Source organism: Zonotrichia leucophrys, chromosome 1 (assembly GCF_028769735.1).
Source record: "Zonotrichia leucophrys gambelii isolate GWCS_2022_RI chromosome 1, RI_Zleu_2.0, whole genome shotgun sequence".
Classification (NCBI taxonomy): Eukaryota; Metazoa; Chordata; class Aves; order Passeriformes; family Passerellidae; genus Zonotrichia; species Zonotrichia leucophrys.
In genome coordinates, this window is record NC_088169.1 from 115,838,725 (window position 1) to 115,866,394 (window position 27,670).

The following is a 27,670-nucleotide window of genomic DNA, read 5'->3' on the forward strand; positions in this document are numbered from 1 at the left end:
CAGAGGGGGATTAGCTCTGGTTGTGTCTGGAGCCCAGAGCAGGTTTTCCTGATTGCCTAAAAGGATCAGTGGGGTCTGTGTGCCCTCCCCACGAGGAGTGTGCTGCTCCCCTGGGTGCGGGCAAGGAGAGCTGGAAGCTGGAGCACAGCCTTGGATCTCCCCACACCATCAGGAAGGTATTCTGCTCTTGGAAGGGGATTGGGAATGGGATTGATACCATCAGGAAGGTATTCTGCTCTTGGAAGGGATTGGGAATGGGATTGATACCATCAGGAAGGTATTCTGCTCTTGGAAGGGGATTGGGAATGGGATTGATACCATCAGGAAGGTATTCTGCTCTTGGAAGGGGTTGGGAATGGGATTGATACCATCAGGAAGGTATTCTGCTCTTGGAAGGGGATTGGGAATGGGATTGATACCATCAGGAAGGTATTCTGCTCTTGGAAGGGGTTGGGAATGGGATTGATACCCAGATTTGTTTGTTTCACTCCCTTCTTGCAGTGTGGGACACTCTCTGAGGTTTAGGCTTTTCCTGCCCCTGGGTTTTGGAGACTTTTAGCATGGGGGATAATGTGAAGCACATAAATCTCCATGCAGAATGGAAAAAGGCTGAAAAAGGAAGTTCCCCCCTGTTTGGGATGGGTGTTTGAGTCTCCTGGATAGGAGCAGGTGGGTGTTTTAGGGAGTTTGTTGTTTTGTGGCTCAGAGAGCAGCCAGAGGCTGCAGTTATTGACACACAGGTTAAATCTGTGCTGTGAAACTGAAACAAACTGCTGCTGCACTGTGAGAACAGCCACTGGTTTTATTCCATCCTCTTCCATCACAGCCCCCTTGGGCTGAGTAATTTGGATTTCAGAACCAGCTGAGGCCAGCAGTGACCCTGCTTTCTTCAGGGTTATTTTCACGGGGCTGATTTCAGACTTATTGTAGCCCATTTCTTGTTCTTGATGTGACAATTCCGGGGCACTTCCTGCAGCAGCCACCGGAGGGCTTTGGGATAAAATTCCATTTTCCATCCCCAGCTCCCCAAATTGCTGCGGTGCTGCCTCGCCCTCTGGCGGCCTCTGCTCCTGCACAGGAGGCAAGGCTGGTGTTCCCGATTTCCCATGGAAATGAATCCCTTATTCCGGATTTCCCATGAACATTAATCCCTCATTCCCCATTTCCCATGGAAATGAATCCCTTATTCCCGATTTCCCATGGAAATTAATCCCTCATTCCCCATTTCCCCATGGAAATTAATCCCTCATTCCCCATTTCCCCATGGAAATTAATCCCTCATTCCCCATTTCCCCATGGAAATGAATCCATCCCCAGCATCCCAGGGTGTATGCTCCTTTCTTAGCTCAGTGTTTCAGAGCTAACCAGAATTCTTCTGCAAGGAAGAAAAAGAGGACATACTGTTTTACTGTGGATTTATAGGTGACATGCCACCTTAAATACAAATTTAATCCAAGACACCATTCCCTAACAGCTCCTGTCAAAAATGGTGCATTTAATGACAGAGCCTCTTCAGAGAGGCTTAATGACTCTGTTGTCATAACAGGGCCATTCCCTGGCAGCATTTGGATTAGGGAAGCTGCTGTAAAACTGCCCAAATAGATGATATTGGGGTATTGGTATTTTTATTATGTATTAATATACAAATTCATTATATAGCAGTATATAATATTGATATCTATAATCTATATATTATTATATATCAATATATTATATATATTGATATTATATGTTTATTTTATATATAAACATATATTTTTAATTATATATTGGTATTTTTGAAGCTTAGGCACTGAGGTGCAGGAATCCTGGTGTGCATTTTGTGTTAGCAGGGTGCACACTTGCAGCCTTGTGCTGCAGCTGGCAGAGCTTGCCTCAGGATATTTATTCCCATAGCACTGAAATAAATATATAAATAGTAAGAAATAAATGTATGGCAGCAAGGAGAGGTACCACACATTGTGGAATTATCATTATTCTAGAGTTACACCAGCCCTGACAAGTGGAAGCAGCAGTCATGGGAAATTGTTGCCAAGTGCTGGGCTGGTGCTGAAGCTTTCCATGATTTTCCAGACCTTTTAGCCCCAGCACTTTTGCTCCAGTGATAGAAAACTTGCTTCTATTGTGCTGGTTGTGGCCACAAGTGGAGTTGTTTGATGGGCATTGGTCACCCTGTCCCAGGTGTGAGGGGCTCCTGTGAGCTCCCTCTGTGCTGGGGCACACACTGGGGTCTGACCCCTTTTCCTGCTGCTTTTTTGGGTTTCCCCTTCTCATTCCTGCCTGTCCCACAAAGGCAGCGAATGGCAGTGGTCAGAGGAAGGAAAGCAGCACACTGACTCTCCTGGCAGAGCTAAATGAGGATGCCCAGAGCAGAAAGCAGGTGATGGAATGATGCTGACAGAAGTGGGCCGGGAGCTGGGAGCTTTTCAGGGGCAGGAACGTGCAGCTTTATGGCACTGGCTGCATTTAACAAGCAGCTGATCAACCTGCTCAGGGCCCTGCTGGCCAGAGACATCAGGAACAGGCTGGGCACACGTGCTGTGTGTCTGCTCCTGTGGGAGATCCCTGTCTGCCGGCTGAAAGGGCAGGGAATGGGTTAAATGCAGGAAAAGGAAAAGGGGTGGCTTAAAAGTAAACTGAACAAATATTATTGCCTTGGTTTGGGCTGGGAAACAGCTGCAAGGTGCATTTCACACCGTGAGAGAAGGGAAATTAATTGCAGTGGAAAAACACAGTCTGGCCCGTGCAAATTAAGGCACATAGCACTTATTTTCTCTGGTTTTTTAAATGGACACCTTGAAAATTCTTTTTCACACATTAATAGGGAGAGCTGATAGTGAGATTTGATAAAATCTGGGCAAGGCTCAGAAAACTGAACTTGTTATAGAGAAAACACTTGTTCAAATAGATTCTGTGTTGCCAAACAACCCCTCCAGGCACACCTTTTTCCAAGGTAAGCCCTCCCTTTTCAGAAGAGGGGCCTGAGCTCTGAGCTACCTTTTATGTTCTTTCCATTTCATCAATGCTCAACTTGCCTCCATCCCAGCGAGCAGAATATCTTCTGAGGTTATTTCCAGATTTCTGAACTCTGGGTTTTCCAGATTATCTCTGGACATAACAAAGTGGGAAATCTTGCACAGTTGTGCAATTTATTTTTAATAATGGGGTCTAAAAACTTGCTTGAACGGCAGCTGAATGTTGGGTTCCTGAGTCGTGGAAAGGTCTAAAGCTGGGTTTGTTTCCTCAGCAGGTGAGTGTGTCAGGTCAGCAATGCAGGAATCACCGTGTGCCACATGAGCCAGGGCAGGCTGGCCAGCACCAAGGGCTGCACTCTCCCAGTTCCCATGTGAAACCAGTGGGGTGGAAAGCTCCTTGGCACTGCTCAGCAGCCAGGCAGTGCAGGCTGGATGTCAGGATTTCAATGTGACATTTTAGCCTTATCTCTGAATCTGTGCTTGCCAGGGAAATGAGTGATGTCTGGTTGTGACCTGTTTGTTTGTACACCTGTGCTGCGCGCCCTCCTCGCAGGTCGCCCCTGGGTGTTGGTGTTCCATGGGAGCTCCACGGCTGCTGCAGGGTTTCCTGGGGGTTTTGGGGAGCTCTGGCCGTGCTCTCACCCCTGTGTTGCTCTGGCAGGGCACTCCCTCTGCAGTGACCCCGACAGCTCAGCCGAGGTGGCCCCGGAGGAGGCGGAGGCGCAGGACCTGGAATCATCGGACGAGGCGGAGAAGATGAGCAAGGTGAGGAGCCTCAATTTCCTCCTGTGCTGGGAAAACGCTGCTTTCACTGTGGAGCTGTCTGTGGATGATCCCAGATGGGATCTCTGAAGGTGTTTTGGATGATCCTGGATGGAACAAACCACAGCTTGGTGGTGGCACATCACCCACTGCCTCTTCAGCAAGATCCGTGCCCTTTTTCCAGGGTGGGCTCACATCTCCAGTACTGTGATAATGCTCCCCACAGTTTGTAAATGGGCTGGTTTGTCACCTCCATCCCCACAGCAGCTCCACTAAACCACGTGGATTATTAGGATTTCATATTCTTTCTTGCTTGCTAGGCTTAGGACAAAGGTAAATTAAACTGTATTTCCTTACAGCAGTAGCATCGCTCTCATGCAGGTGTCTAGCTGCAAACTAATCACAGCCAATCCACCTCAAACCGAAGGAAAACTCTGCAGGTACAGCTAAGAGCTTGTGCAAATGGGTTGCTAATTGCCATCGATTCTCCGCAGGGGTTGGTGGTGACAGTAGGTGACGATGATCGGTGGCTTCTGAGGCACAATCCAGCAGATGATGGTGATTGCTGTGAGGTATTTGTGATATAGGTGATGCTGAGGGCTTGCAGCTGTTCTCCTCCACATTAATGGTGTAATGAGAATTAATCTCAGGCTCTGGTGTTTCCCCTCGGTTTTTCTGTCCCGTTGAACCGAGCTGCGTTGCAGTGAGCTCTGGGCTGGTGCCTTGCAGGGAAAGGAAGGAAAAGACCTTGGCCCCTTGTTTCCTGAGCCCTTGTGGCACCCCAGCCCGGACTCGTGTCCTTGGTAGCCGCACAGTGCAAGGGAAACGTGAACTGCTCACAGGGACGGGGAATACACTTTGTTTCTAGCTTTTATTGAGGAACAGCTTGTGAGTACACATAATTTCTTCTTCAGTCAGGGGCCATCTTGTTGATACTTTGGGATTTTTAACTGTGAATTTGTTGTTTGGTAAGTGGAGATGTTTGTTGATAGTTTAGGATTTTTAACTAAATTTCTTCTCCTGTAAGTGGAAGTCTTTGTTTGAAACTTTGGGATTTTTAACTGTAATTTTCTTCTTTAGCAAGTGGAAGTGTTTGTTGATAGTTAGGGATTTTGAACTGTAAATTTCTTCTCCAATAAGAGGACGTGTTTCTTGATAGTTTGGGATTTCAACTGTAAATTCCTTTTTCATTAAGTGGAGATGTCTTTTGATACTTTGATTTTTAACTGTGAATTTTTTCTTTAGTAAGTGGAGATGTTTATTAATACTTTGGGATTTTTAACTGTACATTTCTTCTCCAGGAAGTGGAGGTCTTTTGTTTGAAACTTGAGAATTTTTAACTGTAAATTTCTTATCCAATAAGTGGAGATGTTTGTTAATAGTTTGGGATTTTTACCTGTAAATTTCTTCTTCTGTCAGTGGAAGTGTTTGTTGATAGTTTTTGAATTTTAGCTGTAAATTTCTTCTCCAGTAAGTGCAAGTCTTTGTTGATAGTTTGGGATTTGTAACTGTAAATTTCTTGTTTAGTAAGTGGCGATGTTTGTTGATAGTTTGAGATTTTTACCTGTAAGTTTTTTCTCCAGTAAGTGGAAGGGTTTGTTGATACTTTGGGATTTTTTAACTGTGAATTTCTTCTCCAATAAGTGGAGGTGTTTGTTGATACTTTATGATTTTTAACTGTAAATTTCTTCTCCAGTTAGTGGAGGTCTTGGTTGAAACTTTCGGATTTTTAACTGTAAGTTTCTTCTCCATTAAATGGAGCTGTTTTGTATGATTTTTAACTATAAATTTCTTCTCCAGTAAGTGGAAGTCTTTGTTGATAGTTTAAGATTTTTAACTGTAAATTACTTCTTTATTAATTGGAGGTGTTTGGCATTAGTTTGTGATTTTTATCTGTGAATTTCTTCTCCAGTAAGTGGAGATGTTTCTTGATACTTTGGGATTTTTAACTGTAAATTCCTTTTACGTTAAGTGGAAGTGTTTGTTGATAGTTTAGGATTTTTACCTGTAAATTTCTTCTTTAGTTAAGTGGAACTGTTTGATGATAGTTTGTGATTTTTAACCGTGAATTTCTTCTCCAGTAAGTGGAAGTGTTTGTTGATAGTCTGGGATTTTTAACTGTGAATTTCTTCTGTGGTAAGGGGATATGTTTGTTGATACCTTGAGATTTTTAACTGTAAATTTCTTATCCAATAAATGGAAATGTTTGTTGATAGTCTGGAATTTTTAACTGTAAATTTCTTCTTCAGTAAGTGGAGGTGTTTGCTGATAGTTTGGAATTTTACCTGTTAACTTCTTCTTTAGTAAGTGGAGGTGTTTGTTGGTACTTGGTGATTTTTAGCTGTAAATTTATTCTCCAACAAGTTGAAGCATTTGTTGATACTTTGTGATTTTTAACTGTTAATTTCTTCTCCAGTAAGTGGAGATATTTGTGGGTAGTTTGTGATTTTTAACTGTACATTTCTTTAGTAAGTGGAAGCATTTGTTGATAGTTTGAGATTTCTAATTGTAAATTTCTTTTTTAGTCAGTGGAACTGTTTATTGATACTTTAGGATTTTTAACTGTAAATTCCTTTTCCAGTAAGTGGAAGCATTTGTTGATAGTCTGGGATTTTTAACTGTAAATTACTTCTCCATGAAGTGGAGATGTTTGTTGATAGTTTGTGATTTTTAACTGTCAATTTCTTCTCCAGTAATTGGCGATGTTTGTTAATAATGTAGGATTTTGAACTGTAAATTTCTTCTTTAGTAAGAGGAAGTGTTTGTTGATAGTTTGTGATTTTTAGCTGCGAATTTCTGTATTGAGTGGAGGTGTTTGTTGGTGTTTGGGGCTCTCTGCCTGTAAATCCGTGGGATTCTGCCATGCTGTGAGCAGAGCAGCCAGCACAGCTCCTGGCTGCTGGGGTCCCTGCTCTCCATGGGCGTTCCTGGGGTGCTCAGAGCTGGAATTGCCTGCACAAGGCACAGGGATTACCCGATGAGCCCTGCAGCTCGGCAGATGGAGTCAAACTGAGAAATAAATGGGTGTTAGCAGCGTTAATGCTGAGTGTTCCCTCCTGCAGGAGGGACTCCCAGCTCTGAGGAGCCCTGCTTTCCAACAGGAGGAGCTCCTGCCTGTCTGGCTGTGAAATGTTGGCATCACTGAGTGTTTCCTGTGGGATACAGAAATATGGCTCTGTATTTGTGGGGGGTGAAGGGGATTTTTTTTTTCTTCCGTTTCAGACTGCTTGGAATGTTCCCCCACAAATGGAGGACACAAGGACCTATAGAATATGTCTAACATGCTCAGTTTGGCAATCTCAGGGATGCTGCTGTCCCTGCTCTGTACTCAGTGCCTTCCTTGCTGACTGTGGAAACCCCCAAATTATCCTCCTCTGCTTATAGAAAATCCCAGTGTTTGGTAGTGGGGAAGAAAAAAAGCTCAGCTGAGGGTTTTCCTAATCCCTTGGCTTTTCTGTGTGCTTGGGAAGCTGATGTGCATGGGAAGGAGGATTCTTGCAGCGTGTGCTTTCCCATGGGGAGTCACAGACAGGAGGAGGAAAACAAAGGTGTTTTCCTGTCCCTGCACTCCCACACCTTTCCATGCTCCTGGGATTATGGCACAGCAGATTAAGGTGGTGTCCTCAGGGCTGTTTCACAGGGGTTAGTTATTTCTGTCCATGGGGAAGGCTCTGCCCTTGTGCCACCTTCCCCTTTATCCCATCCTGCTCCCAGCCCTGCATGGTGGAGCTCAGGAGAGACTTTGCTTATTTTCCTGCCCTTTTTGGGTACAGCAGGGCAGGAGCACTCCCATCCATTGCCTGCTGGTCAGCAGGGGGATGTTCCCATTTTAGCAGCATCAGAGCTCCCCAGGTAACCGCAGAGGCAGCATTAGGAGCTGGGACCCCAGAGCAGTCCTGGGCAGGGCTCCATCCCTGCCCGGGGAGCACTGCAGACAGGGACAGCTTCCCCAGGAGGCTCCCTGGCTCTCCAGGCAGCACAGAGATCCCGGGGCACATGAATGATTGATGGGAAGGGAAGGGGAGAGGAGAGCAGCGAGGTGCTGCAGCCGCCTCCCGCTGCTCCCGGAGCACGGGCTCTGTGGGAAGGTAAGTGGGGGAAATCCCACCAAGAGCTGCCCTTGGGCCCTTCACCTTTGCCAGGCAGGTGGCAGGGGGCTGTGTGGCACAGGAGGCACTGCAATGTGCCCTTCCTCCTCCTCCTCCTCCTGGTGCCCTGTCCCTTCCCCCAGCCCAGCATGTGTGCACGTGGGTGTGTGTTTCCTTAGGAGTGCTGCTTTGCTTCTTAATCTGCAAAAGCCTCCAAGCTGTGGTGGTGCTGAAGGATTTGGAGGTGCAGCAGGAGCCCTGAGGACTCCTCCCTTTTCTGAGAAGCTTGTCTTCACTATATCCCAAAGGCCTGATAATGCAGAGCTTTCTTCTGCATTGCTGCTATCCAAGTAGTGATTCCATTATATGGAATAAGGGAAGCTGAGGTGTCTGTTCTGGTAAAATGCTAGAAACCCTTCTCCAGGGTGGGCTGAGGTGTCAGTGGTGTGGGATGGCTGCTGCTCTCTGGCTCTCTCCATATCTAATTTCACCTCTTATCTCTTGGGGTGACATCCATGTGAAGGGTGGCGAGCAGGGCGCTTTCCAGGTGCAGCTGGCCCTGCCCTGAGCTTTTCTACAACTTGGTTTTGCTTTGGGGTGGACTTCTGCCTTTCCTTTCTGTCCCCATTTCATGTGGGGGAAAGGAAAGCCTGCCCTCTGCCACCTTTTCAGGCTTGTTTTCATCCAGCACCAAATTTCAGGCTGTTTATGAATCGGGGCCGTGCCCCTCTGCCAGCCTCTGTTCCACAGAGCATCAGAAGCATTTCACACCTGTAATTGCTTCAGTGGTTACTTGCCCCTTTGGTAACCTGATTATTTTCAATATTGGGGTTCCAAGAGGCACCCAGAAAACCGAGTGTATGAGTTGCTGATGCTGCAGATTGCCAGTACTGCATCTCAAAATCAGTCTTTGTGCATTTTCTTTTCCTGTTGTGGCCCTTTGAATTTAACTGGAGCTGTGCTGTAAGGGGTGTCAGCAGTTCAAATTGCTGCAGGAACCTGGTTTCTCCCGTTTCTGATTGCAGCCTGTGCCTGTGGCAGTCAGGGCCAATTACCTGGCAGCAGTGCTCCGTGGCTCTGTGTGTGCACGCCCGTGCCTCTTGGAGGGATTTTTTTTCCCCAAGAAAAGTAGGTCGGCTGCTCTCTGCAGCATTACTCGAGACCAGCGTAAGTCTCCAAACCTTGAGCGTGTTGCAGTAGCCGTGAAAGGATTAGGAGGGGGATTTGCGGGGTCGCTTTCCCAGCGGCAGAACCGGCTCTTTGAAGTTCCTTTCATTCGGTGTTTGCGAGCCGTGCCGAGCCACAGGCAGCGCTATTCCCGCTGTTCCCGACGGACATTCCCGACAGACATCCCCGGCTGCCCGGGCTCCGGAGCTGCCTGCCCAGCAGCGCCCGGCTCTGGCCTCGCACGGCTCGGCACGGTGAGCGGATGGCACGGGAGGGGAGCTGGGGAGGTGGCACCAGCCCGGGTGCCAGGGGGGAGGTGGGCGCTGCCCTGCCCCGCTCACACGCGGAGGGAGCATCTCGGGAGGAGCAGGAGCATCTCGGGGTGCCTGGGAGGAGCAGGAGCAGCTCGGGAGGAGCAGGAGCATCTCGGGGTGTCGGGGAGGAGCAGGAACATCTCGGGGTCTCTGGGTGGAGCAGGAGTGGGAGCATCTCAGGGTGCCTGGGAGGAGCGGGAGCATCTCGGGGTATCTGGGAGGAGCGGGACTATCTCGGAGAGCCTGGGTGGAGCAGGAGCAGCCCGGGAGGAGCGGGAGCCGCCGGGGATGCGCAGCCCCGGGAGGAGCGCGGTGCCCGCTCGGTGACGGCCCCGGGAGGAGCGCGGTGCCCGCTCGGTGCCCATTTGGTGCCAGCCCCGCTGCGCTGCCCTGCGGCGATGTCGGCGCTGCGGAGGGGGAGCCGCAGGGTGCGGAGCGAGAGCGCCGGCAGGGACGGGGACTCCCTGCTGCGGATGCTGTACCTGGTGAGCGGCTCCCGGGGGATGGATGGGCTCGGGAGCGGCGCTCGGGGGTTGGCGTGCGGTTCCCTGTGCCCTGCAGAGGCGCTGGCAGCGCTGCTGGAAGGATGCGGCTTGGTGGGCTTTGTCTGGGCGGGCACTGCTGCTCCGAGTGCATTGCCTGGTGCCCGGGCACTGGATGTGTGTGCATGGCAAACTCAGCAGGAAATGGCTTTCAGCACTACCCCTCTGCAGGCAGCAGCCCCATGGCTGTGATGTCCTCGATCCTCCTCCATGGGAAGGGTGTGAGCCTGGCTCCTCTGCCGAGCCCCTTCCCGAGGAGGGGTTCGTGACTGTGAGCTCCGCTTCCCAGCTGTGCAGCCCTCGGACTCATTTTCAGCTTTTGAAGGGATTGCCTGCGGGATTGTGCCTCAAGTGTGATGCCGTAATTCCCCGTGAGAAATCCTGGTTTAGAGCTGTCATTGTCACTGCTGGCAGAGCTGCTGCAGGGAGATAAAAGGATCTGTATCTCTTCCAGACCTTCCCTACTTAGACACTTTCTGTGGGAAAACGGGGACAGAGGGGTTTTTGTGAAATCTGCTTGAGGGTTTTCACCAAAATAGCTGTGCCCTGTAGCCCCTGTGTGCAGTGTGTGCCTGCTTTGTGTCTGCAGATGGATTTTTTTAAAGGGAATACCAGGTAGACAGGATTGTGCTCAGAGATGAAGCACAGCAGTTGTTGCAGGTGGAGTTGAGCATTTCAGTTCTAGGAGAGAAACAACAGTATTTTTATTGATATGGGCTGATAAGGTAACCAAGTTTGTTTGTCAATATGATGGTGGTTTAACAAGGCTTGGAGGCAAGGCTCTCTTGGTTGTTTACTGCAGCCTCCCATTGAGGGATGAGGGTCGGAAAGGACCCTCTGAGGTGCTGAATTCAGAGGGGTTGAGGTGCAGCTGGATCTGCTCTAGTGCCAGACTTGGTCAGTGGTTTGTGTCTCAAGGATTGTGTGTGCACAGCCAATGCTGTCCATCCCTTGGGTAAGAACACAAAGTTCAGCACGTCCTGATCACTTCCCAGGGCTCTGTGGTGGGCAGGAGCGCCCAGCCTTGAGCAGACACCTCAGAGACCTTCCCTTTCAGGTGTGCTCACACAATACAGCGGTTTGATCAGTGGACAGGCACAGGAACAGGTTTGTGTCCGTGACTCTGTCCTGGCCGTGTGGGTGTGTGGGCAGCTCCCCAGAGATGTGGGGCAGGGCAGTGCTGCAGCCCTCGGGCGCTTTATGGAGCGTGCACAAGTGCAGATAAGGCTTTGGGAAGTGCTCCACACTTCCTTCCTGCCGTGTGGGTGTCGCTGCTCCTGCTGGGGCACAGCACATGCCTCTGGGAGTTATTTCAGCCTCAGTGCTGAGCTGGTGTTTCACACCCCGAGCGCGTTTTCGCTCTCTCTTTCTGGGTGACCCATCTTCCCCTGCAGGAGCTGCACAGGATGGGGGATCTGCAGAGTGGCAGGCAGGAACTGCTTTAACACTTGGTTTATTTGGGGGTTTGGTTCCAGATTTTGCTTTATGCACTAGAACTGGATTTATTTGCGCATTTAGATATTAAAGCAAAACACCACTGGACACGTCTGCCTCAAGCAGTGCTAGCAAAGCCAAGCATTGCTGAGCAAAACCCTGCCTGTGCTGGGGCTCTGCAGGCTCAGGTTGTCACATCTGAGCTGTCAGTTCTCTCCCAGCAGAGCAGGGCGCTTGGGAAGGTGTTTTAACTGTGCTGGAGCCAGGTTTCACCCACTGCCCTTGCTGCATTTGGGGCTGTTGGGATCAAGGTCACGCCTGCAGAAATCTGATCTAATCCAAAAGTTTGGGTGGGCTTTACACTTAAAAGCACATTAAGTATAGCTGGAACCTTGCTGAGAAACAACAGGAATTATTGAATAATTAAGATTAATAAATCTCAAATCTGTGACACATGCCAGGAGCAGAGTGAGTTGGAGATGGACTGGTCCAACTCACTGCTTCCTCCTGCCTTCAGCCTGCGAGGTTTTTCCTTTGTTCACACCTGAGTTAAACCTCAGAAACTGAAGGTGAATATTTTCCCTGGAATGAAGTGTGTCCAAAAGGCATTTTTGTATAGACAGCCAGGTACAATGAGTTCCATGCTTACAAGAGTGTCCTGAAGAAAATGATCCTTTGTGCAACGAGCATCTTTGCTCATGTGCTGTGCAGTGGGAGCTCAGGGGAGCATTTGCAGCCTCAAGAGACCTCTGAGGGAAGGGTGTGGAAATCTTTCCTTGTCCTAGCATGGATTGTAGGTGCATGGAGAGGAAATAGCTCTGTGTGAGCAGACTGCAGGGCTTAAAAACCATGGAGATCACAGCTACCAGTGGGTGGGAGTGAAGTGATGTCCCAGGGGCAGAGCTGTGTCTCCAAACTGCAAGGTGAGGACGTGCTTTATTCTCTCTCTTATTTTTTGGGTTAGATTTTTCTCCTCTGCTCCCTTCTCTGGTTGAGCAGGCTGATTTTGGATCAGTTGTTCCACAGAATTACCCATGTTGGAGGACACCTCTGAGACCATGGAGTCCAAGCTGAGCCCAGTGCCCACCCTGTCACCCAGCCCAGAGCTCTGAGTGCCACATCCAGGAATTCCTTGGACACCTCCAGGGATGGGCACCCCAAACCTCCCTGGGAACCCTTTCCATGGGGAAATTCCTGAACTGGGGGGCTGTAGAGAAATTCCTGAGCCTGGACTGAGGTGCTCTGGCAGGATGGTCAGCTGTGGTCCCTGGAGCAGCTCTTTCCCTCCAGGTCTCTGGGAAGGATGGATCCAGCCCACGGTGCCTTGGCAATCCTGGAAGCCTGGAGCTGTCATCACTGACACCAGAGACTATTCCTGCTCCAAACTCTTCAGTGTAATGAAAGATGGGAGGAAATGATCTAACACGAGGGGGTGAAGTGAGGATAACTGGCTTTTTATATAGGCAGCTGATTAAATATTAAAGGAAGCAGGGAGAGGGAGCAGCTCTGGGAATTGGCACTTATGGGGAAGAAGTTCACATTTGCAGACACAGCCTGGGGACACAGCTGCTTGCCCAGAGAGCTTCTGCTTGGAGCCTGGAGGGGATTTAGCTGGGAGGCTCTGCTTCCCCATGGCCCAGCCTGAGTGGTTTGTGCCTCTGTGTCAGCTGAGCTGTTCCCAGCACTGCTGCAGCCCTGGCTGGGGAACTGCCAGGGGCTGGGCTGTGACTTTTGTTTGCACAGGCATTTTTGGTTCCCAATTCTTGGGCTTCTCTGTGAGTTTGTCAGTCATAAGTGCTGGATGAGCCTGTTTTAATTAAAATTCACGTGTGTGTTGAGACCAGGAATGGAGCTGAGCAGCACTTCAATTAATTTGAATTCTGCAACTCCTTTTTTTTTTTTTTTTTTTCCCCTTTATCCCAGTCACAGAGAGACAAAATAGACACTTGTGTCTGTTGAGAAGTCCCCAAGCTGCAACTGCTGACCTGCAAAACCCTCTCCAGCCCGTTTGTTCCTCTGGCTCTTACTTGCAATATTACCACTGCTCTTTCCTCTCCCTTGTCTCCCAAGAGCACCGAGCAGGTGGCAGCTTTCTGCCGCAGCCTGCATGAGATGAACCCCTGTGAGTGCAGTGCTGCCCCCCAGGACTGCGGCGGGCCCCAGCTGAGCACCATGAGGCAGCTGACGGACGCAGACAAGCTCAGGAAGGTCATCTGCGAGCTGCTGGAGACCGAGCGCACCTACGTCAAGGTGAGACCTCAGCCCCAGAGCTCTCCTGCTCACTGCCTCTGCTTCACCTCTGCAGCTCCTGCTGAGCTTGCACTCACTTCTGTGAGATAAATACATGTTATATATAATATACACAATGCCTGAAATATCGCTGAAACCACGGAGATGAGGCATTTCCGAATGGTTCGGCTCTTGGGCTTAGCTGGTGTGCAGTTACTGCACGCTGAGATCTGGTTCTGCAACTAGAAATGTGTGAATGTCTACTTTTTCTGTCTTAAACTGTGCAAAATCCAGCTATTTCATGCTGTGTATAAAAAGGGAAAATCCTCAGATTAGGTAAACATAATTTCCCACCTCAGTAAATACCCAGAGGGACCAACATGGGAATCTTTCTGTGATTTTTTAGGATTTAAATTGTCTGATGGAGAGATACCTGAAGCCTCTACAGAAAGAAACCTTCCTCACACCAGATGAGGTATGTCAGCTCTTGTTTGTCCGAAATTAATTTCACTGAATTCCATTTCTCTCAAATAATGGATTGAGTGGAGCATCAAGGTGCTGCTCAGTGATGTCTGCAGCTTGTTTTTTCCTGGCATCACATTGTTTTACAATTGCACTGAGAATTGCTGCGGTTCTAGAAAACACAATTCAGCCTCAAAGTGATATTTTCAGCATTCTGCTTTTTTTTTCTCCTTTTATTAGCTGGATGTTCTCTTTGGGAATCTGACTGAGATGGTAGCATTCCAGGTAGAGTTCTTGAAAACTCTGGAAGATGGAGTAAGGCTGGTTCCAGACCTGGAAAAGCTTGAAAAAGTTGAGCAATTTAAGGTAATAATTATTTACTTTTATATATTAAAACACATTATTTGCATTATCTCATTGTTTAAATTTTGAGGAAGCCTTTAACACTCTCCATCTATTTTTCTGACTGTTGCCACTGTTCATGTAAAAACCTGCATCTTCTTCCGTTATTTTCAACTGCTGCTGGTGCTGCTGAAAAATGATTCTGCTGCAATTGTAGTTTATGCTACATTTAGCCATGTAGAGCACTAGCAACCATGTGCTTTTAGGTTCTATTCTTGCCCTTCTGCCAGATTTCTTGCCTTCAGCTGTCAGGAAATGCTAGAAATGGAAAGTTACATAAAATCTTTGCCCTGACAAGTCTCATGTTCAGAAGCCCTCTGGGGCTACAGATCAGAGCAATACATGGAATTTTGTACTTCCACTTCCAGTCCATGGTGGCAAACACTTCTGCCTTTCAGCAGGTGTGCGTCTGCACAGGTAGAAATGGAAACTGCAGCTCTGTAAACTACGCTCATGAACCCAGGGAGATGTGAAGACATTTAATTTGTGTCTGATGCAGTGGTACTGGAGGTCTGGCAAGGAGATGATAGATTGGTTTTCTTTTGGGGAATTCCACTCTGGCTCTCAGCACCACTCACCTGGGGAAAGGACAACATGAATAATAGTAGTAGTAATAATAATAAAATATATTATTATTATTAATAAGAATAAGAAATTGATTATTATTATAATAATAGTTTCTCTGGCCCCTTTGTGCTCTGAGCTGTAAGAGAGGAGTGCCAGTGAAGGGTCCTTCCAGAGAAAACTCCATCTCCTGAGTGCTGCTGTTTGCCACAAAGCTGCACCGAGCTCACTTTCAGTTCTGCCCCTGGGCCTGTCTGAGAGCAGCTGGCTGTGAAGGAGATGGGGATTCAGTGCTTTCAGTTCTGCAGTTTGCTTCCCCTGTCCCCCTGACTGTCCCCAGGCTGCCCACGAGTGCTCTCAGCCCCTCAGCAGGTGCTGGCTGGTTCCCAAGATGTTTTGGGATTGTGTTTGTCCCCAAACACCAGCTCTTTCCAGGCAGGTGAAGCCTTGGTGTGTTTGTGAGGGATGAGGGTTGCCTGCAGCTCCTCAGTGCCCTGATCCACTGCAGGGTGAGACACATCAGCCCTCTCTGTGGGCTCTGGCCATTGCTGAGGGCAGTGAGGTTTTTAGGGGCAGCTCTGCAGTTAATTCCCTGTGCAGCCAGGGCTGCCTCCAGGCTGGGCTGGGCTGGTGGTGCTGATTACAGAGGCTGAATCCACACACCAGGGCTGGGCTGTTTCTGGTGGGTGAATCATGGGCTCACAGAATGGTTTGGGTGGAAGGAACCTGCAAGATCCCCCAGTTCCACCCTTCCACTGTCCCAGGTTAATCCAAGCCCACCCAGCCTGGCCTTGGACACTTGCAGGGATCCAGGGGCAGCCACAGCTGCTCTGGGGACTCTGTGCCAGGGCCTGCCCACCCAAACAGGGAACAATTCCTTCCTGATATCCCATCTAAACCTATTCTTCATTTAGTCTGAAGGCGTTCCCCCTTGTCCTGTCACTCCAGCCCCTTGTAGAGTCTCTCTCCATCTTCCCTGCTGGCTCCCTTCAGGCACTGGAAGGGCACACTGAAGTCACCCCAAAGCTTCTCTTTTCCAGGCTGAGCAATCCCAATTCTCTCAGCCTTTCCTCCCAGCAGAGCTGCTCCATCCCCCCTGCTCCATCATCCTGGTGCCACCCTGGGCTCTCTCCAGCAGTGATGTCTTGGTGTGCAAACACACTAAACCTGCGTTCTGCTGTCCTCCAAAGGCTGGCTGGGGGCTTCAGATGACCTGGCTGAAGGCAAAGTAACTAAATGCCTTTTTACTAATGCTTTTTTTTTCCTTTGAATCCCAGAAAGTGTTGTTCTCCCTGGGTGGATCCTTCCTGTACTACGCTGACAGGTTCAAGCTGTACAGTGCCTTCTGTGCCAGCCACACTAAAGTCCCCAAAGTCCTGGTGAAAGGTAAGAGCCCCTTCAGAGTTGCTGTGGAAGTGGATTTGTAGAGAATTCTCAGAGTTTGACAGAAGGCTCACATAGTATGTATCTGTATGTAAACTTTGAGATAGAAATGCTGACTTAGAATAATGAATGATTATTAGAAATGAAATTTCTCATTTCATGACTTAGAAGAAGGAAAGATTATTAGAAATGCTGACTTAGAATAATGAAAGATTATTTCTTATTAAATAAGAAAAATGCCATGGAATTAAATAAGAAAAATGCCGAGGACAGACATTGCTGAGAAAGAATTGGAGCTAGAAACAAGTTTTAAAGGATGACTTTGTAAATAACACTGGATACCTTAGAGAAATAGAACTATGAAAGATGCATTGTAATAAGATTTACAAGGGGTAATTTTAGCTAATTGGCTTTAAGGCACTTACAGCATGGTGTGACAAAAGCTGATAGGCCAAGAAACACTTATAGTGTGTTGGAATTTGGAAATAGCTGGCTGCTGATTGTGATGGTGAATTCTAACATCTGTATTGTCTCACCCTTCACATGAGACTGAACATGGAATCAAAGTTTTTAAAATGCCTCTCAGTTAACTTATTTCTGGTCAGAAAAGTGCATAATCCAACAAGGTGTCCCAGCCACATGCTGGTTGTGGTCATGCTGGTTGCACCCCAAAGCTCTGAGGGCAGGAATGGGGGCACGCTAGGGGAGGATCAGCCTGGGAGAATGTTTTATGGAAGCTGGTGAAATATTTTAGCCCTCTCTTCCCTCTGTCCTTCCTCTTGCCCTCACTGCAGTTTGCCTGAGGAGTTGCCATGGCAGAGTTCCTGGCACAGCTTGGCTTGCTGGCTGGGAGAGAGCAGCCCTGTGGTCTGGCTGCTGGGCCAGCTCACCCCACAGGGATGTTTTCCCCTGTGGAAGTGGAAATCTGATGGAGCTACCAGTGCTTCGTGCAATTCCTTTGTGGCCAAGACATTAAACAAATGGTTCCAGTTGTAGCAATGCCATTGAGGGAGGAACTCTGGTTTTTCAAACATCATCTGCATGTTAAATATCAAAAAATTTGAGGTTTTTTGTTTCTTGGTTGGTTTGGGGTTTGGATTTTTTTCTGTGCACTTTTTCTTTTTTCATTTCTGCTTATAAACTTTTATTCCCTGTGCTGCAAAGAGTACTTGGCAGCTCTGTGGAATACATAAATAAATGATTTGTTGCTAGTCACATCCATGCTTTCTTTTGGCTGTATTTTATAGGACCCTAATGTTAAAGCTGTAGACTAGGTAGATCTGGTTCTTTTGCTTTTCTTTTCCATTGCTGACTGTATTTATAAATGAGAAAGTGTTGTGCTTGAATTATGGCATAAACAGAACTTAAAATTCTATTCCAGAGGTAAATCTCCTCAACAGCCTGGGAGTGTATTTCAGGTGTCACTTGGTGTCCTCAGCTGAGGGGCAGGTGGCTTTTGCACTTGAAACTCAAGTTGCTTTATGGAAATCAGGTGACTGCCTGCAAAAACCTCCCAACCCCAGCAGGGGACATGACTCCAATAAAAGCCATTGTGTGGAATTGCTCCTGCACTGAATAATTTGTATGTCTATAAATACCACCTCCTCCTTCCTTCCCTCCTTATGCTCCAGTGGAGGGAGCAACAGAGAAAATGGCAATTTTATAAATTCATAGCAGTCAGGTAGAAAGGATTATGGCAGTCAGGTGTCCAGTCTGCCTGTGCTCCCAAAATCTGGAGCATTAGCCTCAGTTTCTGCTCCTGCCTCTCCCCAGCTCCTGCTGCTTCTTGTGACTCAGTGCTGCATTTTAAGGTTTAATGAGGTAACAAGAACCAGACTTGCCAATATTGTGGGTGCACTGTGGCTTGGAAGCAGTGACTTCTCACAAATTTCCAATGTGAGACTTTGCTAAAAGGGAGCAGATGATTAGAACATCTAAAATAGCTGCCAGGTCAGAGGTACCTACTGCTCCTCCTGAGAGGCAGCTCTGGGCTCTGCTCCCTGTGACCAGGGACAGCACCCAGGGAAGGGCTGCAGCTGTGCCAGGGCAGCTTTAGGCTGGATTTTAGGGCAAGGTTCATCCCCAGAGGATGGACACGGCCCCACAGAGCCCCAGGAGCATTTGGAGAGCTCTCCAGGGATGCCCAGGGTGGGATTGTTGGGGGTCTGTGCAGGGCCAGGGGTGGGACTGGATGATCCCTGTGTGTCCTTCCAGCTCAGGAGATTCTGTCATGGATAGTGCCATTAAAAATTGCCCTGCTGGAGGTGGATGCCTGCTGTGAAATCCTAAATAGCACATCCGGGGAGAGTGGCAGTGACTCAAATCCTGCAGGGCGTAAATCTAATTCTGCAGGCCCAATAAATCTGCACTTCCTCACAGAATGCCTCCGGATAAACCAATTTAAAGCTGGGAAAGTTGCTTTCTCATGATTTTTCATTGATCCCATGCCTCCTTTGAACCTGGCAGCCAAGACAGACACTGCTTTCAAGGCGTTCCTGGATGCCCAGAACCCGCGCCGGCAGCACTCCTCCACCCTGGAGTCTTACCTCATCAAACCCATCCAGAGGATACTCAAATACCCCCTCCTGCTCAAGGAGCTCTTTGCTCTCACTGACGTGGACAGTGAAGAGCATTATCACCTTGATGGTAAGCACTTAACCCCACTTTTGTGTGGTTCCCCCCTGCTCTTGAACCGCCCCCCATCCCTTCCTCTCGGAGGGTTAAAAATCCCTTCTGCTCATCCCCTGTCTCTCTTGCAGTGGCCATCAAAACCATGAACAAAGTTGCCAGCCACATTAATGAAATGCAGAAAATCCATGAAGAGTATGGGGCAGTGTTTGACCAACTCATAGCGGAGCAAACAGGGGAGAAGAAAGAGGTAACAATCAGATTTAGAGTTATTTTGGTGCCTGTTAAACTGGATCCAGTATTTACCTTACCTGTTGTGCTACTGAAGCTCAGTTGAAGAGCTGAACTGAAGTGAATTCAGGCTTCACTGAGGGGAGGGTGAGGGATGGGATAACGTCCCCCCGAACTGGGGCTGGCCCTCAGTTGGGCACTCTGGGCACCATAAGGACAAAGGTGTGGTTGCTGCACCTCCCAGCAGCTGGGAACTCCTTTCTTAGTGTGTTCCCAGCAGTGTGGTGTCACAGAGGAGCCCTTGGGCAAGGTCAAGAGCCACAGCAGCTGTGGGGAGGGGCTGCCTTTGGCCACTGCCCCTGATGCAGCCTCTAAACCTCACCCCAAACTGAGTATGTGCTTAATTATTCCAACAAAACACAAAGAAACTGCTAGGGAGAAAAATGGACAAAGGGGAACAAAAAGCAAAGAAAACATCTGGGTTTGACCTTGACTTCCAAGAGCTGGACTCTTGAGTTTAACTGACCCTAATTTATGCTCATTAATTAAGAGTTTACATGCATCTGTTTGCAGTCAGCTGATGAAATACCCCAAAGTTTGCTGGGGGCAGTTTTGCTCAGGACTAGACCTGATGCAAGTTCCCTTGAGCTGCAGACTGCCATCACATTCCTGGAGCTGATTCAAAGCCTTGCCTTTGTGCCTGTGTTGGCAGGTGGCCGACCTTTCCATGGGGGACTTGCTCTTGCATAACACAGTGATATGGCTGAACCCTCCTGCTTCCCTGGGCAAGTGGAAGAAGGAACCTGAGCTGGCAGCGTTCGGTTTGTATCCAGGACTTGCATTTCACATGCCTTAAACAGTGGCACAATTCACATTAAACACTGGCAGCTGTGCCTCAGCAGATGTTGAAAGTGTCTGAGCACTGCCTTCCCCAGGGCTGCCTGGAATTTAAACCTGGCCTTGTCTCTTGGCTGCAGGCCTCAGTTTTCCTCTCTGGTAGTTTTCCTGGCTCAGCTGAGAGGTTTGTGTACTGGGGAATAGAGGAGAGCCATCCCAAGCCTTATGGATGCTCTTGAGGACAGGCTGGGGGAGCTGCGCCTGGTCACTCTTAGCAAGGAAAGGCTGAGAGGGAATCCTTCAATCCACAAAAATACCCCATCAATGCACACAGATACCCCACCAACCCACACAAATACCCCATCAACCCACACAAATACCCCACCAACCCACACAAATATCCCCAAGGCTGTCACAGGATGGTGCCACACTCTGCTCAGTGCTGCCAGTGACAGGGTGAGGAGCAGTGGCCATCAACTGAAACACAACGAGTTCCACCTCAGCCTGAGGAAGAACTCGTGTCCATGGAGGGGGCAGAGCCCTGGAACAGCTGCCCAGGGAGGGAGGGCCTGCAGTCTCCATCTCTGGGGACACCCCAAAACTCCCAAATTCCTGTGTCACCTGCTCTGGGTGACACTACCTTGGTAGGGGGGTTGGACTGGGTGATCTCCAGAGGTCCCTTCCAACCCCAGCTGTCCTGGAATTCTGGGATTCTGTGACTCCATAACTTTCGTCTCTCACTTTCTCCTCCAGTGTTCAAAACTGCTGTGGTCCTTGTGTACAAGGATGGTTCCAAACAGAAGAAGAAACTGGTGAGTGTGCAGGGACTGTTTGGGTGGTGCCGTGGGTATTTCTGGGGCTGTGATGGAGTTTTGCTTCCCACAAGCCGTGGAGCTGGAATGTGCTCTGGCATGCGTGGTCCCTGCTGTCTGAGGAGCTGGGTGGGCACAGCAAGCATTCCTTTATCCTTTGTTTGTGGGACTGTCCTGGATGAAGATGTCAGTGTGAGTGTGTCTCTTGGCTTGGATTCCTTGGTCAGTGTGAGTGTCTGAGAGCTGATTAATGTCTGTCACCTCACCCAGTGCCCTGGGTGTCGTGTGCCACCAGGCAAGTGCTGGCTGCTCTCAGCTCCATCAGGAGTGGCTCAGGGATCCCACTGGAGTTTGGGGTTCCAAGTTAAAGCTGAGCTTGGCAGTGCTACCACAGGGGCACAGTCTGTAGTGATACAGGGAAACTGGTGATCCCTACTTGTGGCATAAAGCAGAGAGGAGTTGGAGGTGGGGAAAGGCAGCTGGCACAGGGTGACTTCAGAGAGAAAAGCCAAACTCTGATGTATTCCTGAATGTGTGTGCACCCAGGGCTGGGCTGGGTGACTCTGGAGGGCATTGCTGAGAGCTGAGGGGCCTTAGGGCTGCTTTAGTCCAGACTCCAGCAAGGTCCCCACAGAGAGGCCCCAAGGGAGGTGTGGGCTGGGAAAACCAGGACTGCAGCAGCTCTGGAGCTGGGAGCCCTCAGCACAGGGCACAGCACTGTCTGCCTGCCCCAGGGTGTCTCCTCTCTGACAGTGTTTGAAATTCTTCCAGGGAGGATCCCACAGAGCCTCAATCTATGAAGACTGGGATCCGTTCCGGTTCCGCCACATGATCCCTTTGGAAGCGCTGCAGGTGCGGGCCCTGGCCAGTGCAGGTAATGTCCCTGGAGTTAAAACCTGCAATCTGCCAGGCTTGCAGTGTGTGTGTGTGTGCCCTGGGCACCCTCCCTGGGCATGCAGCAAATGCTTTGCACTTACCTGTCAAGGTAGACATGAATTTCTCTTTGCTTTCCCTGTAGATGCAGAGACCAATTCTGTGTGTGAGATTGTCCACGTCAAATCTGAGTCTGAGGGCAGGCCAGAAAGGACATTTCACCTCTGCTGTAGGTAAGTGGGGCTCCCTGTTTTCTGTTTGCCTTCACAGCTGCATCTCTGCATCCCTGCTTGCCTGTGCCTTTCCTTTCGAGGCAATCTGGGAACTGTTAAACTGGATCCAGTATTTACCTTTCCTGCTGTGCCCCTGAAGTAAAGCCTGCTGCAAACAGATAAATCCCAGCTCAACTGAAGAGCTGAAGTTAATTGAATTCAGACTTCACTGAGGGGAGGGAGAAGGGATGGGATAGCATCTCCCTGAACTGGGGCTGGCCCTCAGTTTGTCACTCTGAGCACCCTAAGGACAAAGGTGCGGTTCCTGCACCTCCAGCAGTTGGGAACTCCTTTCTTAGTTAGGGAGAGTGTGGAGAGGGTGTTCAAACCTAACTTCTGGAAGGCAGAATTTTGTACAACCTCTGAAAAGAACTTGATCAGCTTTGCACCTTTATGGGAAAGGCCTTATTGCAATTTTCCAGTTAAACTGCAGCGCTGGGTCCTTATGGCAGGTGTTGTGTTCAGCTGGTTCCTTTCATGGCACCAGGTCCCAGTCTCTGCACTTAAATGAACATCCATTGTTGTGGTGGTGGTGGTTTTAGGGTTCAAGGAAGAACTTGGAACTCATGAGGATCCAACAGAGCTGTTGCCAAGCCAGTTCCTACTCCTAGGAGGAGTTGCAGGAGCTGTGGATGTGTTTGCAGGGACAGATGGACTGAGCACCACTGGATGTGTGCTGGACACAGCCACGTGTGGGTGGCACTGCAGGGAAAGGAAACCTTGAGAGGACTGAAAGGCTGAATGTTTTATTAATGACCTGGGTGCTGGTTTCCTTGGATGCCCCCTGCAGTCACCATGGGTTTAGCTTTGCTTTGAAAAGACTGAGTTTGGGGCAGTGTTGTCTGGGGAAGCGCCTGCCAGTCCATTTGCACTGTCTTAAATCACAGAAGTGGCCATTATTTACCTCATTTACAGACAGCTTTTAGCAGTTCCCGAGGGGTAACTCTGCCTTTTGTATTCCCACCTCTTTTTCAGCTCTCCAGAGCACAGGAAGGACTTCCTGAAGGCAGTGCACTCCATCCTGCGGGACAAACACAGAAGACAGCTCCTTAAAACCGAAAGTTTGCCCTCCTCCCAGCAATATGTTCCCTTTGGTGGAAAAAGATTGTGTGCTCTAAAAGGTGCAAGGCCAGCCATGAACAGGGCAGGTACTGTAGGGCTACAGACTTTCAAGATCCCAGTAACCCCAGCAGCATTGTAGGACACACAGCGGTGTCTGTCACATGTATATTAGGATTAGCATTCTCTCCTGTGTATGTAAACACTGCTGGTTTTCCATGCTTCACTTCCTTGAGAGCCTTAAATTGCCTCTATTTCCCTTGCTTTGCACTCGAGGCTCAGCTTCAGAGCAGTGCCTCTGGCCTGGAAGGGAGATGGGATTCCTGGCAGTACCCATTGGCTGTGCACTTTACTCCCAGCTGGGGTTCAGCTGGACAGAGCAGCAGCTGTGTGATCCTTAAAAGCACATACAGAATTTTGGGGTAACCTGAGCACTTTGGAACTAAAATGCGCAAGGAAAAACAGCTCCCCTGAGCTTGGTTTGAGGGGACAGCTGTGGGTGTCCTCCACCTGAGCCTTTCCAGCTCAACTGCTAAAGGGACATCCTCCTCCTTCCCACATTTGGAGAAGTTAGCACTTGGCATTCCTATTTTTGTAATGGCCTCTCCTAAACCATGGATTTTCCTTTGCAGTTGACTTCAGGGAAAAGCAGGTTTTCATTTTCAGAACTCTAGATGCTGGAAGGAAGAAACATTTGCTTCCAAGCCCAAAGTACACGGCACAGCTGCGTGTTTTGTTCTGGTCTGTTGTGTATTTCTTGTTCTGCTCAGTAGATCCAGCCCTGTAGACAGCCAGGCTTTCTGTGCCTCCTCTGACCAGGGCAGGCCAGGCCAGCACCAGCTGGGCCCAGCTTCTCACTCAGTGCGGCTGGACATGCCAGACCTCCTTTCAGATTGGCTTTGTGCGGCATTTGTGTGATTGAGTTCTGCAGGGATTGAAATCCCACCTTGGAGTCCAGACCTCTCCCTACAGATGAAGTTTGCAGCTGCTGAGCCATTGTAATTAATGCACCTTGTGGGGCTCAGGGATGTTAAAGTGTGACCTGAACCCCAAGGCAGATAAATTCATCCTGCAGTGCTGAGGTGCTGTTCAATGCAGGGGAACAAACTCCAACCTCAGAGCTCTGTGTGTGCCCCTGAAGCACTGTGGTGCCTGCAGGATTTACCCCTGCTTGGGAAGATGTTCTGGCACAGAGGATGGGAAATTGCTAATTGGGCCAGTTGCTGAGTAGATGGAACTTCTGACAGCTCTTCTGGGTTGGGAGATTGGTTTTGTCCTCACCCAGAAGGGAGGAAGTGAGGAAGGGAGCAGCAGAACCTGGACAGGGAACGTAATTCCCTGTAAATAACGCAGCATCTTCAGCACTGAGGTATCTCCTGGGAGAGCTGTAGGAAAGCTGCTCTGAGCCCAGATGTCCCTCTGCAAGGTGTGAAGGTGTTGGATTTTGGGGTGTGCTGGCAGCAGGGCCTGTGAGTGAGAAGCTGAGCTGAGCAGATGCCCTTGGTGCTGGCTGGCTGCCCTGTGCTCAGGAGGAGCATTGAGGGCCATGATCTGTGACAGGGTGGGTCCAGAGGCTGCGATTTGTGACATGATGGATCCAGAGGCCATGATCTGTGACAGGGTGGATCCAGAGGCCATGATCTGTGGCATTGTGAATCCAGAGTCCATGATTTGTGGCACAGTGATTCAAGAGGCCACGATTTGTGACATTGGTGGATCCAGAGGCCATGATTTGTGACATTGGTGGATCCAGAGGCTGTGATTTGTGACATTGGTGGATCCAGAGGCTGTGATTTGTGACATTGGTGGATCCAGAGGTTGTGATCTGTGGCACAGGGGATCCAGAGGCTGTGATCTGTGGCACAGCGGATCCAGAGGCTGTGATCTGTGGCACGGTGGATGTGAGCAGCAGGAACTCCTCCTGTGGCCACAGAGGCCTCATGGCGAGGAGGTGAGGATCCATGGCCACAGGGAGATGGGAGTGACGGGCCTTGCCCACCCCAGACAGGACTTAGCTTTAGCGCAGAGTTGTGCCGTGTGTAAAACACCTGTGGGGTTTTATCTTTGTGTGTGCAGTGTCAGCCCCCAGCAAGTCTCTGGGGAGGAGGAGGCGGCGGCTGGCCCGAAACAGGTTTACCATTGACTCGGAGGCCCTCCACGGCAGCAGCCCCGAGAAAGAGCCCGCGCAGGGAGGGGACACTGACCGCTGGGTCGAGGAGCAGTTCGACCTGGCGCAGTACGAGGAGCAGGAGGACATCAAGGAGACCGACATCCTGAGCGACGACGACGACTTCTGCGAGGCGGCGCGCGGGGCGCAGCGCGAGCTGCGGGAGCGGCTGCAGGCCACGTCGCTGCGGCCCGGCCCGGCCGGCGACACGCACGCCGCCAGGATGGCCCAGCTGAGGAAGCAGGCCGCCCTGCCCGCCATCAACGGCGCCGCCGACGCCCACGGCGAGGAGGTCATCTGGGTGCGGCGGGAGGACTTTGTGCCCGGCAGGAAGCTCAACACCGAGCTCTGAGGCGGCCCCAGGCCCTGCGTGACCCCGCGGGGCGCGCGCTTGCACACACCGCTGCGGCAGCTCTACCGGCCCCAAGCCATGCGGCCACGCTCCAAACCAGGAATGAAACGAGCTTGAGGTCCTGTCTTGCGATAACCAAGGGCTTTCACACTACTTTATTTATTCTCAAACAATCAGGGGCTGAAATTGAGTACGGGGAGAAGGTAATCACTGGAAAACAAATGACTCTGGGTGTCTTAACCTCTGTGCAGCCAATGGGCTCCGGCAGGAGCGCGAGGACAGAGGGGTTGGTGAAAGCCGTCGGTCGTAGGCTCATCTCCTTCACGAGGAAACTGCCTTTTTAACCTGTACAGTCACAGTACTCTGACTCCCTTTCCCTCTCTAAATGTAAGAGAATATTCATGTATTTTAGGAACGTGTGAGGAAAGGTTTGGGATTTATGTCGTGTTCAGTCCTTTTGGTCTGTGGCTGGTCTAATTTAATGTCAATGTTGGAAGCTCTAGTTTTACATACTCTTGTAAAGATGCCAAACTCTCTTGGAAGAGATCCAAATTTAACACTTGAAGAGATATTTTTTTGTATTTTACCTGAGATGCAGGGGCACAGAGGGGTAAGAGATTTAGGGTAGCTCCACGTCTAGGATACGAGGCTAGCTTTTTGCAGAGGGTTAGGAACGGTGGTTTTATATTAAAATATGAACTGGAAAACTCTTATTTAGGTACAACTTTCTTCAGGAAAAGGTTTATTGTATATGTTTGAGACTGGAGTTTAGTTAGCTAATAAAAAGAATAATAAATAAAATTACATGACTGAATTGCAGTGGAGCAAAGGGATCTGTGGCGTGCCCTTGCTGGAGGCACAGATCCCTTTGCCCCACTCTCTCTGGCAGAGTTTGGGCTTGGGGGACAAGGAATTCATGGCCAAAAAACTGACCTTGCCCACTCTCCTACCGTGGGTGAAACTAGTGTATTTTAATTCCTTTATAAAAGCTTTTCCACTGCAATATAGGATCAAAAAAGTTCTACACAGGTAAACTTCTTTAACATTTTAAATCTTTTATTTAAACATCTAAAACAGGGTAAAATGTGACTAAAATGTCGTGGTTTTTAAGTAGACTTCCAAATACGAAACACAAAATAGCACTTTTTTTGTTTTTAGGATTTATATAGCTTTCCCCATTGCAGTCTCACCTATAGGAAAAAGAAAAAAAAGAGGAAGATTATATGAAATTTTGTTTCGTTTTGTCGGTATCTATTGGTGTTTGACACATCACTAGGTACTTTGAGAACCTGAAATTTTATAATAGCCTTAGGATTATATTTTATAAAATCCACTCTGACTATATTTTAAAACATAACAAGAATTATCCCCTTCCCCCCAAAACATCCATCACTGTCTGTGTGTCCCAGCTGGCATCCTCCCCTCCCTCCCCTGGTTTCTGGTGCACTATACTTGACTTATGGAAGCTTTCTCTAGTAACTTTTTGCTATCTCCTGGTTTCTTTTGGTAAGAGCTTTAGAAGAGTTTCTACCCCCTTTGTATGACCACCTGGTTGTTTTTGTACCATCACCTGTCGGTGTCCCACGTGCTGGAGGGTTTGGCTGTCCTGGGCTGCTCCCAGAGGATGCAGTCAGCACTCAAATACTGGAAGGCTGGTACTGGCAAGGTACCGTGGCTCTTGTACATAATGTCATGACATGTCTATGTCAAAGGTTCTTATATATTTCTTTTATAAGCTGAAAGAAGGTCTATTTTTATGTTTTTAGTTCTATGAATGGAACGTTGTAAATGCCTGTCGGAAATAAAATACTGGAGGAAAAAAGAACCAAAAATAGCTGCAGAGAGTGGTGTGTGGAGAGGTCACAGGAGGGCTGTGAGGTGGGAAGGGTGGTACCAGGGAGGAGGTCCTGCATTCCCAGCTGGAAAGGAGCCCCCAGGTAAGGCTCTGCTCGTGTTGTGGTGAGGGGACAATTCCCATCTCCCTTATGGCACCCACAACCAGCCATTCCTGCTGCTTTTACAGCTCAGGAAGGAATACCCAGGTAAGGCTCTGCTCACGTTGTGGTGAGGGGACAATTCCCATCTCCCTTATGGCACCCACACACAGCCATTCCTGC

General features: G+C 49.2%; 1 protein-coding gene across 7 annotated transcripts in view; it reads left to right on the forward strand.

The window, feature by feature from the left end:
* Nucleotides 1–27,385, forward strand: part of TIAM1 (TIAM Rac1 associated GEF 1) — a 142,970-nt gene extending 115,585 nt beyond the window's left edge. For 6 of the 7 annotated variants that reach the window (XM_064728929.1, XM_064728911.1, XM_064728888.1 and 3 more), the window contains 13 exons: nt 3,637–3,740; nt 13,353–13,532; nt 13,918–13,986; nt 14,214–14,339; nt 16,217–16,325; nt 18,789–18,968; nt 19,082–19,200; nt 19,894–20,002; nt 20,772–20,830; nt 21,602–21,704; nt 21,849–21,936; nt 22,951–23,123; nt 25,111–27,385. In XM_064728929.1, the coding sequence (XP_064584999.1) occupies nt 3,637–3,740; nt 13,353–13,532; nt 13,918–13,986; nt 14,214–14,339; nt 16,217–16,325; nt 18,789–18,968; nt 19,082–19,200; nt 19,894–20,002; nt 20,772–20,830; nt 21,602–21,704; nt 21,849–21,936; nt 22,951–23,123; nt 25,111–25,553 (1,862 nt within the window). In that variant the 3' untranslated portion in view covers nt 25,554–27,385. Of the gene's footprint in view, nt 1–3,636; nt 3,741–9,326; nt 9,792–13,352; nt 13,533–13,917; nt 13,987–14,213; nt 14,340–16,216; nt 16,326–18,788; nt 18,969–19,081; nt 19,201–19,893; nt 20,003–20,771; nt 20,831–21,601; nt 21,705–21,848; nt 21,937–22,950; nt 23,124–25,110 lie in introns of those variants that run through there. The other variant, XM_064728939.1, reaches the window with a different exon arrangement.
* The last annotated feature ends 285 nt before the right edge of the window (nt 27,386–27,670 follow it).